Source organism: Hypanus sabinus, chromosome 4 (genome assembly GCF_030144855.1).
Source record: "Hypanus sabinus isolate sHypSab1 chromosome 4, sHypSab1.hap1, whole genome shotgun sequence".
Taxonomy (NCBI): domain Eukaryota; kingdom Metazoa; phylum Chordata; class Chondrichthyes; order Myliobatiformes; family Dasyatidae; genus Hypanus; species Hypanus sabinus.
In genome coordinates, this window is record NC_082709.1 from 62588423 (window position 1) to 62601022 (window position 12600).

At 40.4% G+C, this 12600-nt stretch overlaps 1 protein-coding gene across 5 annotated transcripts in view; it reads left to right on the forward strand.

Annotated features, from left to right (window-relative positions):
• The window catches only part of trak2 (trafficking protein, kinesin binding 2), a 106294-nt gene extending 95568 nt beyond the window's left edge, over positions 1–10726 (forward strand). For all 5 annotated transcript variants that reach the window (XM_059967256.1, XM_059967257.1, XM_059967258.1 and 2 more), the window contains 3 exons: positions 3651–3953; positions 4827–4926; positions 6123–10726. In XM_059967256.1, coding sequence (XP_059823239.1) covers positions 3651–3953; positions 4827–4926; positions 6123–6816 — 1097 coding nt within the window. In that variant the 3' untranslated portion in view covers positions 6817–10726. The remainder of the gene's footprint in view (positions 1–3650; positions 3954–4826; positions 4927–6122) is intronic.
• Positions 10727–12600: the final 1874 nt, after the last annotated feature.

Genomic DNA, 12600 nt, shown 5'->3' on the forward strand with positions numbered 1-12600 from the left:
TGTCATCAGGATTTAGATGTCAGAATCTGATCATTGAAGGCTTTTGTTTTCAGTTCAGGATCTCTGCAAAGCAGGAGCACTTTGATCTGTAGTGTTCTGTGATCAATGATGCAAATTGATAATACATTTATTATTGTCACATGTACAGTAAAAAAAAACTTACCTTACAAACTAAATCAATTAGTTACAACAGTGCATGGTGGTAGTATCAGGGAAAAGCAGCAACAAAATGCAGAATAAAGTGTTACTGTTACAGAGAAAATGTGATGCAGACAAGCATAGTGATGTATAGCCATAATGAGGTAGATTCTGAGATCGAGAGTCTGCCTTATCATACTAATGAACCATTCAATAGTCTTACAGTGGAGTGTAAGCTGTCCTTGGTACTTGCATCTGGACTTTTAATCTTCTGTCCACTGGGAGTGGGGAGAAGAGAGAATGCTGGGGGTGAGTGGGGTCTTTGATAATGTTGGCTGCTTTATCAAGGCAATAAGAAGTGTAGGCAGAGTTCAGGGAGGGGAGGCTGGTTTCTGTGATGTGCTGAGCTCTGTGAAGACTACAATTTTGCACAGTTGTAGATAGAGCAATTGCCATACCAAGTCATGATGCAACCAGATAGGATGCTCTCTATGATGCATTGATAAAAATTGGTGACTGTCAAAGGGGAATGCAGATTTCTTCAGCCTTCTGAGAAAGAAGAGCTGTGGTTGGATCCAGTCAAGCTATTGATGATGAGAGCTGATTCATGGCTGTTTATCCAGGCCTCACAATACTTCCCCAAAAGTAAGAGTGGATGGAGTGGTTAACAGTGAGAACAATGGACTTTTGCCACAGAATGATATTAATGAATTGGTAAGATAGAGCATTAACAGATTGGGTTGAATCCTGTTAAATGTGAGGACTGATAAAATTAAGAGACTAATATATAATGAATGGTAGGGTTCTAGAGAGTTCTGAGCAACAGCAGGACCTTGGTATACAAGTCCAGGGATCACTGGAGGTGGCAGCACAGGTAGATGAGGTAGTGAAGACTCTATTCTCATTAGCCAGGTCATAGAATATAAAAGTGTGGAGGCTATGGTATAACTTGGAAAACATTGGTTATACCACAACTGGATGATATGTGCAGTTCTGATCACCACACTATAGGAAGAAAGTAATTGGACATGGAGAGAGTGCAGAGGAGATTAACCAGGGTGCTTTCTGGGAAGGATCATTATAAGAAGAGACTGGATGAGAAGAGAAGCTGTGTTTGACTTCCTCAGAATAGAAGAGACGAAGGAGGGACCTGATTGAGATACATAGAAGAGGCATAAATAGTACAGGTAATTAGAATTGAAAGACCTAGTTTGTGGCACATTACTCTGTAACTTTTTCTCCTTTATAGCAGAGGTATCTGAAATCAGAAGATATTGTCTAAGATAAAGGCCAGTAAATTTAGAAGGATTTTCTGAGGAAGAGTTTTTTTTCTCTTCCAAAGAATCAGATTCAGAATCGGGTTTAATAACTCTGGCATCGTAATGAAATTTGTTGTTTGCAGCTGTAGTACAGTGTGATATATAATAAAAATACTAAATTACAGTAAGAATATATAAAAAATTAAATTAGTCCAAAAAGAGAGTGGAAAAAATAGTGGGATAGTTAGCATGGGTTCTTTGTCTATTCAGATATCTGATGGCAGAGGGGAAGGAGTTGTTCCTAAAATGTTGAGTGTGTGTCATCACCATCCTGTACCACCATCTTGATGGTAGCAATGAGTAATGAATATGAGTGATGGGGGTCCTTAATGCTGCCTTTTTGAGGTGTCACCTTTTGAAGGTATCATCGACGCTGGGGAGGCTGGTGTCCATGATGGAGCTGACTGAGTTTGCAATCTTCTGCTGTTTTTTCCCAGTGCTGTACAGTGGTCCTTCTATAGCAGATGATAATGCAACCAGATAAAATGTTCTCAATGGCACAGCTGTAAAAATTTGCACCTGTCTTTGGTGACATACCAAGTCTCCTCAAACTCCTAATGAAATATAGCCACTGCCTTGCCTTCTTTCTAATTGCAGCAATATGTTGGGCCCTCCCAAGATAGATCTTCTGAGATGTTGACACCCAGGATCTTGAAACTGCTCTCCCTTTCCACTGCTGAATCCTCAATGAGGACTAGTGTGTGCTCCTCGATTTCCCGTTCCTGAAATCCACAATCAATTTCTTGGTCTTCCTGACGTCGAATGTAAGGTGCAACACCATTGAACCAGGTGATCTGTTTCACTCCTGTACGCCTCCTGGTCACTATCTGAAATTCTGCCAACAATAGTGTCACTGGCAAATTTACAGATGGCTTTTAAGCTGTGCTAGCCACACAGTCATAGGTGTAGAGAGAGTAGAGTGTGGTTAGAATCTGGAATGCACCCTAGTAGGTAGTGGAGATAAAACTCTCAACATGTGAAGGTATCATGTTGAGCTCTGGAATCTCCAAGGCACAGGATGCTACAGAACAAGTGCTGGGAAATGAGATTGGTACAGAAGGGGTACCATTTAAAGATAGTAAGGAACAGGGCTCTTCAAGTTGCATTACTCTGCAACCCCCGATTTCACCTTGGCCTAATGATGGTCCAATTTACAATAACCAATTAACCTCCTAACCACTACATCCTTGGACTGTGGAGCACTTGGAGAAAACCCACGCATTCCATGGGGAGGATGTACAAATTCCTTACAGAGGACACTGAAATTGAACTGCTAACTCCGAGGCCCTGAGCTGTAATAGTATCGCACCAACGAGTGTGCTACCGTGGCACCCTGCACTAAAGTAGTTGGACTAGAGTTAGCTGGAGGAACAGATTTAAAGTTTCAGTTCAAATCTGTAGTAAAGATTAGAGTTCATAAATCAGTTTGTGATGCTGGAAAATTATGGAGTGGGGAGTGGAGAGGAAAGAAAAGGGACAGGTCATTATTGACATAAGAGAATGAATAACAAAATACATAATGGTGGAAGACCTGTGTGCATATGCGTGCGTGTTAACAATACAAGAACAAATGATGCGCATCGATGGATGTCTAAGTGCTGTTTCTCTGAAATTGTTGAACTCTGCATTCCAGGAACACTAATATTTTTCAAAATTATATGGATATGTTTTATTCAAGTGCCACCTTTCTCAGTAGAAGCTGCACCCTTCTATGTATGTTATAGTGCCTAACTGGTAGTGTCTGATGCATTTCATGTTAAATGCATTGACTGTCAAGATTATCACTGTGCAGCGTTTGGTATCATAATGCCCCATTAAAAGTAAACAATGTACAATATGGAATTTTCTTAATTGTTATACAAAAAGATTCATCTCAACATTCAATCAATTATAAATGAAAGTGATGCAATTTGTGAAATGTACCCAATATAAAAATACTTGTTTGGTTGGATCCATCTGATTTCAATAACGTCAATGGTTCAAAATTACTTCTTTCATCAAATACGATATTTAATCTATTTCTGGCAATTAATGCATTTTTTCTACATTTACTCTGTTAACATCAGAAGTTATTACAAACAATATAAAATCATATCTATAGAACCAAATGGAAGTCAATGACTTAGTTGTCTTTATTTCATCATTGAATCTAGTTAAGATTCTTAATTTTTTTTGTCACCTTGCATTTGGTAGGTTCAATGACTCTACATCAGTGGCAACAGTTAGCACAACCTAACCTGGGCACAATTTTGGACCCACGGCCTGGTGTCCTCACTAAAGGTTTTGAGCTACTTCAGGAAGACGACATTTACCGTCTCTCTGATCTGGAAGAGGACAGTGAGGAAGGAATCTCATTCAAAGCTCAGCACACTTCCACCCCTGAGGATAAAAAAGAGAAGAAACAGGACAAAGAGAAAGAGTCTTCTGAAAGGAAGGAGCTACCACCAGATATTTTTCTGCCAATAAATAGCCACTCAACTCACGAGTCAGCAGCTGGTGAGTTCTTTTCTGTAGAACGTTTGGTGGATTAATGATCAAGTGTAATGAGAGGCCCTGAGCAAATTATCCTTGTGATTTGCATGGGACAGTAACAGTCACAATTAGTTTAAGGAGATTGTATTCCCTTTTCTACCAAAAAATTTCTTAAATGCCTCTGTCATACCATATAGACTCATCAAACATTTATCCCACAGCCACTCTGGGCTCGCTTTATTGGTGATATTCCCTTATTCCATCCACTCCACCCACTCTGCAACATAAAGCTAAAACGTTCTCTCTCTTTCCATAGATGATATCTGAACTGAGTGTTTATGGCATTTTCTGTCTTTAACCTTGTCAGCTGTTCCGCAGAAGTCCAGCACTGTCTGTTGAGTTTCATCTTCTCTAATAGCCAGCTCAACATTGGATTCAGCAATTTTGCATAACTGGCCTTTTTGTTCTCTCAGAACTGAGCAAGTGTAGGGAAAGTATGGGTTGCTCAGTAGATCAGGTATCTGGTGAGGAGAGCTGGGTTATCTTATTAATCTGTTGACCTTTCATGGTGGAGAAACATCAGTTTGGGGCCTGGACACTGGGTGTCACTTTGTGGGTGTTGAGTATTTCCTTCATGAAGAAAGATACTTTTTGTAACCCTTCTTTGTGACCACCTGCAGCATTTTCAGTGTACAGAAGGAAGATCAAAAATGGATAAATAGGTAATATAATCTTCAAATGGTTAGTGTCTGAATTTGATGTTAACCTACAAAATTTCTCTTTCCTCTCTTCTGCCCCCTCCCCTCTCATGCCACTCCTCCCCCCCCACCCTCACACCACCCACATCATCAATTATTTTCCTCCGTTGGCCACCCCCACCCCCGTTTCTGTCTGCAGTGAGGAATCCAGGCAAATGTCTGTCACAGACCAACTCAACTTACACCTTCACTACCTGCAGAATTCTTCATCCTACTGACATTGTTCAAGTTTCATCAAGGTGGGTTGTTAGTCTGCTATGTCCTATTTTCTTATGGAACTGTTGGGTCCAATACTCATTCTTTTGGTATTGTGTATTCTTGACACTGTGAATGAAAAATGAATTATTACCTGAATTGTGTTTGTAAAATTATGCCACTGATTCCATCCACTAGGCCTCTGGCTTTTCAGAAGAATTATTCCAATTAATCCCAACACCTAAGAAAAGTTAGCATAGGAATTACAAATTACTACTCTGATGAATAATTTTTCAGCCTCAGCAATTTTGGTTTTTCAAGTCCCTATCTCAATAGGGTATAAGGCCCACCGGCTACCCTCACCTAGTTTTGCCCACTTGTCCAAGTAGTTTAATGGGGTGTGCCCTCTGTCACATGCAAGCAGCTCTTAGAGCTGCCATGTTCTTTTGATTGACTGAATAAATAAAATCAGCGCAGACACCTTGTGTAGATAATAGGCTGCCTTTGTACAATTTTCGATGATTGCATCCTCCAAGTCTTCACTTTCACTGTAACATTCAAGATGATTGTCAATATTTTCAAATACTTTGTAGTGTCTAACTTGTTGAAGTAGTAAAATTGTTTATTTTTACTCCCAGCCATTCCTAGCATCTTCAAATCTGAACGTTTGAAACTGCAGTAAGCAAAACAGTTCTGAATTGTCTTTCTGCTTACTTCTCACCAACTATCAATGACAAAAATCATAGCTTTTCAAACAGAAGCACACACAACTGAAGCTATTTAAAAACTGCTCTGAGCACAGTCTAGTATCCAAGTCTGATGCTAGTTAGAAACTGTTCGCCAATAATCTCCTGTCCAAGTTAAGGGGCATAATGTTCCAATTAAACGAAGGGAATTGCAGCTGTTTTCTCAATTTGTTTTTTTAAGAGTGCCCCAAGTAAGTGGCTGTCCCTATTCTCTATTAACTGGAATCCTCTATCTGTCAGCTTTCTTGCTTTGTCCTTGGGTCATTGTTCCATACTGAGACTTCAGCAGTTCAAGGTGGGGCCTCTATTGCCTTTCTTGGGCAATGAATGAGCTTGCCAGCAAAGTTCACGTATTCAGAAGGTATTTCCTGAAATGTTCTGATACAACAACTATATACCCACTATATTCTAGTGGGTGGTTTAAGTAAAAATAGTTTTATGAGACATTTGACAATGAAATTAAGTTAGGTTTATTTCTCTGTTCTTTGTTTTAGTGTCATGTATGCTCCGGTGCCAAATTCAGGGGGTTCATCTGCAAATATGATCTCCAGTCCAAGCACCCCCATTGTTCCTTGCCGGCCAAGCATTGGTGAATCCTTCACAAAAAGAAGAGAGTCAACTACTACTCTGAGCAGCACTAACAGCTTGACAAAGCTTTTGCAAGATCGTGGAATCTCCGCTGGTGTTTATCGTTGCCCTCTGCTTAAAATCCCGCCTGTAGTTCCCCCTAAGGCGTTAACTACACCCCGTACCCCACCAAACTCCCCCTGCCGCTCCCCATGCCTGTCGCCATTGCCCTTTGACACACAAGGAGCCATTGAGAACTTTCTTGCTTCACGCCCTGCAGAGACGCTGCTCCATGAAATCTACTGCCTGAAGCCTGGTCGGGTTTGTGCCGATTCTGTGCCCGCCAGTCTGAACCTGGTCAAAAAGCTGAAAAGAATGGGAATTGCACAGGCTGTTGCCCCACGGAATACCCCAGAGTGTGATGACAGCCAGGAAGGAAAGGTTAAGAAGCACCAACAGGAATCGGCAGTATACATGGGGACTGGCAGCAGTCTGTTAGGTGTCTTGAGGCGAAATCAGAGTGTCCCCAGTGTGCTTTGTGGGCTTGGCATGCCAATATCAAAGATGGGCACCTTCAATGAGAAGACTGAAACCAATTTGGTTTTACCTGCAAAGAAGTGACCCATCTGAATTCTATTCCCACCAACCCCTCCCCCCCCCACTCTCCATCCCTTATTACTTAGTCCCCCAACCCAGTCCTAAGTCGTTTTAACTGGAAGCTAGGTTTGTTTTGTTGAGAAGCTCCTGAAAGTCTGAAGGTGGTAAGTGCAAGTGAACAAAGGAAGCCGAGCTGTTGAAAAGATTAAAAGATTTTGATGTGAGAGTGTCAGTCAAGAGAACTGATTGGTGATGAAATGAAGGTAGAAGTGAGGCGACATAAGATATTTGAACATTCTGAAAGTTTGTAATGAAAGATAGTAATGAACAAAAGAGGCATTTATGCAAAGGCTGAACCAGCAGCTTGACACTAATGAGCAAGATAAGCATAATTTCTCAACTCTTGCTCTTGAGAAATATCACGCTAAGCACAACAAAAAGCATTAAAGCACACCCTTGAATGTTTGATTTGTACTAAGCAGAAGCGAAATCACCACCCTTTCTTTATGAAAGTGCTACCCTTTGTTTATGATTCAATTACTCTTTGACCTTGACAGCCCCATAACAAACCTTGCTGTATTTGTTTATTATCCAATACTCAAACTGCCTCACCTCCTTTTGAGCATGCATGCATTTTTAAATCCAAGTATCTTAAGGTCTTATTTCTTAAACATTTTTAAAGCATTCACACTGTAACCCATTATCAGTGAACACAAATATAAATTACTTTTCTTCCAAAGCCAATACACCAGGTAGTAGTATTGTACTTTAACCCATCACATTACCCCAATTAAATTCTATTGGGACTTTCTAGAACACTGCTTAATCAATTTCTTCACTTTTTAGCATAGAAATAGGATTATTCGATCCTCAAGGTTTGGCATAAGCCCTTTTGACATTAATACAATCAATTAAAAACTCACCGCAATACATTGGAGTTGAAGGGCTGTACTGATCAAAAGCATTAGGTGTGCTTTACTGTGAAACTGGTTAACTCCCTATGATTACCATCATTGCAACCTGACCTTGACAACAGAGACTGAAGTGGGTTTAGTTTAAGTCTGTGAATATTGATTGGTGATATTGAACAGGTTGTAGGTGATAGTGTGGGAGGGGGCAAGTTTTCAGATTTGGTGCTTCAATACTATGATATTACTACTTTATATAAGCTATAAGGATTTATTTTGCTCTATGTACTAATATCAAACTATATTATAATTGGTTGAGTTTAGGTATGATCTGCTTTACCAAAAACAACAGATGAAGCTGTGGTCACTAGAAGTAGAATTTGAGTTGGCCATGTTTGGTTAATGCTTTTTTACCCTGTCCGTTTTCCTACAACCACCACGCCCCCTTCCATTGTTCCTTTGGTTTGTGGGTTAGCCTGGGGAGAAAAACAAGGGGTTGCTTGGTGGAGCTAAATACTCCATCACTTGGTTGTTTGAGGTATAACATAGAGGGGCTGGAATTGACAAAAAATCTAGAAAATACGGATGGGGGATTCACCATAGCCAAAGCAGCATGGTCTTTCATTCAGTGTTGTAGAATGAAGTGAAAGACAGTGCGAGCAAATCTTCCAGTCTAAATGTGGTGTCTGGTTTAATATTTTACTAATGTCAAGACACCAGATTTTTGAAGTTATTAATGGTGTAGTATAGATTGGTATTTATTTCAAAACTTTTTTTAAAAAGGAAGGATCATTGTCATGTTTGGTTGTTGTTATACATCCAGAACTTCTTTGGGGTTGCCAGTTCTGATTGGACAGAGTCCTCCAGGAGATTCACCATGTGACTATAAACCAGTCTGCTCCTGTGCTCCAGCCTTTGGTTGTCCACTTCCACATATTCTCAACCCAGTCAGTAAAATGGACATTGGCAGTCAAGAATCGCTAAATTCTGTAACAATCTAACATTTTTTCATTTCCATATTTTAAATATCAAAACCATGAATGTATAGAAAAATTAAAAATAATGTTTTACCTGTGAAGTTAATATTTAGTTCCACAAAGTCACCATGATCCTGGAGGGTGCACAGGCACAACTTTTGTTTTCAATCAAGTGGTAATTTTGTGTATGTTTAATGCTATTTGCAAAGCCATGAATTTAAAGTTCAGCTGTATACCCTTCACAAAACAATGTAATCTTTCAGAGGGCAAAAATTATTTGGTTGCAAACCTCATAGTAAGATGCTCGGGATGAAATATCAGCATAAAGGGAAAATATCCTGGGCTGATGGCAGTCCTTAGATAAGAAGATGATGTCTTTAAATGCTGTCATGTCTTTAGAGTACACGGGTTGCATGTCATACTGCTAGGGTCCTGCCAGCTCACAGCCAAAGCGGCAAAATCGCACTAATCTTCACTACGGGCATGGTTTTGCACTTTAAAGAAAAAATGCACTTGTTTTTAAAAAAAGAAAACCTATTTGTAATTCTAAAACGAAATCTAATTGTAAAGTAGGGGAATCTAAGGGAATCTAAAACAAAATTTGTAGAATAATCTTTAAAACTTCAGTTGTTATTTTAAATATAGTTCCCAGATGAATAATAAGCTCAGTTACATAGCCAAGAATTTCAATCCGCTAAATTGATCAGGAGTGTATTCCACCCAGTCACTTACAGTTGAACATGTATAGCACAATCCCGAAAACCTTGGGCCATCTACCATTGTGCATTTGTGAAGGCCACAGCTAATGGCAGTGATCGGTGAATAAGTCTTTTGGGAATCTCACACTGACGACTGCTGATCATGTCCTGAGAGTGGAGGAGCACCAGACGACATATTAGGAAAGATATAACCCAAATTTTCTATCTTATTGTACTTTTCCACCCCCACCCTGCATGTAAATGGAGTTTGATTCCAGTACTAAGACCTCTATATTCTGAGGTGAGTTATATTTCAGGTATCTGTGTGCATTTCCTGTGGATTTGCATTTAAAAAGGGAATTGCGCTCAGTCACTTCCACAGCAAATATGATCAAGCTTGGCAAGGTATCATTCTATATTGAGTATAAAGCAGCCTGTGAATCCAGAGGAGGACAGTGAACTCTTAATTGGCCAGTAATCGAAATTCATGCTGCTTTGAGTTACCAAGGTTTGTATATACTGTATCTAGGCAGTTTCCAAGCTGGTAGGGAATCAGAGAGAATTTGCTTTCTTGTCTAATTGGAATATTGTTTAAGAATGTATATTGACCAGAAATCCATCCTGCAAGAGAAAAGTGGAAGTGCATATTTTTTGTTGAGACGGTGTATTTTAAGGTCTAACCTTGAATCAGCCTGTGTTCTGCTGCCTTGTCACTGGGTGAAAACATGTCCTTTTCTTGCTGTCTGCTTAGAGGGGGATTCATAGAAACCCATTCGGTTTACTTGGTATCTGTTGTTGCTTCTACTTGCTTACATGTTTTGTTTATATTAAATATTTTAAAGCAGGGTGAGTTTTGGCTGATATTCTAATTATATGGCTCTGGGGTTGTCCTGATAGTTAACCCTACCTGACTACAGCCCAGCTCAAAATGGATAGGTCCGGAATATTACTGGTTAGTGCTTGCTGATCCTGTGCAATCCCCTGCCAATGGCTTGATTGCATGTCTGTGGAAAGTCTCTGGGAAATTCTTGCACTTTTTTTTATATAGGAGGAGAGATTTCTTTAATCCATTCAGTGAACAGTTTTACTAGTTACTGCACACAGTTGCTATACCTGGTATGTGGTGTAGTCCTCCTGACAGTATGTTTACGTGCGGCAGTGGTCCAGAGACTGAGCTACTTGCCACCTGGCTGATACATTCTAGAACTACCCTGAGAAGACGAATGCAATTGTTTTCTCCAACTGTCATTTGTTATGCAATATTTGATATTTATTGTAATAATTAATATAACTGCAAAATACATGGCATTTCTGAGTAACTTCTGCTCATAAATAAACTTTTTAAATTTAATTTTTGCCATTTGAACTGTCCACTTGATACCAGTTACAATCCAAAAATGTGCATTGGTTAAGTTGGGTTGGGTTGTCATGTCACACACAAGGTGGTCACAGTCCAGTGTCCTTGGGTTGCATGGGGGAAAATACACCATTTCTCAATGCACCCCTCATATGGAGTAGCAAGGTGCCACTCCCATCTGATGCTCTTGTAGGTAAAAGCATAGGCATGACACAACCCAGTTTGCCCAAAGAGCCGAACTGTTTGTGGCTGTAGACTCCATATAATCCTATGTGACTATCACTAGGCAACCATTGAGCACAAGTTTGCTCTTGCAACATTAGTTACAAGTGATAACTCCAGTGATCAAGTGGCCTGATGACATGTCTTTGCATTGTGGCATATTTTGTGTCAAGTTTATTGTCATATGCACAAATATGATGAAATGCAGTTACAATGAAAAACTTGCTTGCAACAGCATCATGTTAGGCATGTAGGTACAGACAACACACGATAAAACTTGCACATACAAGACAGTAAAGACTGGGGAAAGAAGACCTTGTGAGAAAAAAGACATAAGTAGAGATAAGTTCAAGGTAGTGCAAGAGGTGATGTGTGGTGTTCCATTTCTGAGGCAGGTTTGGGTTGTGCAGCTCAGTTTAAAAATCTGAAGGTTGTAGGGGTGTGGAACTATGGGCTGCTATACCTCCTACCCAATGATAGCAGTGAGAAGAGGGCAAGATCTGGATGGTGCAGATACTTTATTATACATGCTGCCTTCTTGAGGCACTGCCTCATGCAGATGTTCTCAAAAGCTGGGAAAGGTCTGTCCACGACTCTCTCCAGCATCTTGTGTTCCTGTACATTGGAGCTGCTGTACTAGGCCATGATGCAAACACTCACGACACTTTCAACAGTTAGTCTGTATCTTGATGTAGTTTTACTGTTTAAGATCATACTTAAGTTTAAACTCGACGCTTTGAGGGGTTTTCATCGATGCCAGTGTAATTCTCCTTCCGGGATCAACAGCATAATCGGGTCGCGTTTCCATTTTCTGTAGCTGATGGAGGCAGGAACACTGAAGATGTAAAGCAGAATATAGTTACAGGGTGGGTTGTTCAAACCATCCCACAGAACTGCAGACAGCATGTGACCTCACTATCCATAATGGTGTTGCATGGAACAAAATAGGCATTGGGTTTGGCATTGTGAGTCATTTTGTATGCCTGGAAAGGACAGGCATTCCTTGGTAAAGCAGCCACTAGAACGACTCCTCCCACTCAAGTCATTCTCATTCTCTCCCCCCCACCCCATCCCATTTGATAGAAGATATCAAGGCCTGAAAGCATGTACCACTGGATTCAAGGACAGTTTCAATCTACCTTAAGTGTTTTAAGATAACTGAATGGACCACTTGCCGATAAGATGAATTCATGACCTCACATTCTACCTGGCCACCTTACCTGCGCTCTATGTAATTGTGCGTTCTGTTATTGTTTTTCCCGTCATTGCACTGATGTGATGAAATGGTTTCTAAAACCGGCATCCATGGCAGTTTTTTTCACCGTTAATCTGTACATGTGACAATAATAAGCACCACCACGTCGCAGTGCTGAGTAAAAAAACTATTGGTTAGTGTTGTTCCCACCCCAACCCCTAACGAACAGCGCTTTAACTGTTTGAGTCCCAGTTTAACGCAAAATGTTCTGCGAATAGACACGATGATTTGAGTGGCTTTGAGAAAAGCTCTGTAAATATTGAGACTCCGACTTGGCGCTGCGTAACACAGACACTCAATAACAGCTCGCTGTAACCAGTGACCTCCTCCCCCCCCCCCCCCCCCCGGGAAGTAACCATTAACTGGTTGGAAATTTGTCTTTTGAAAATAT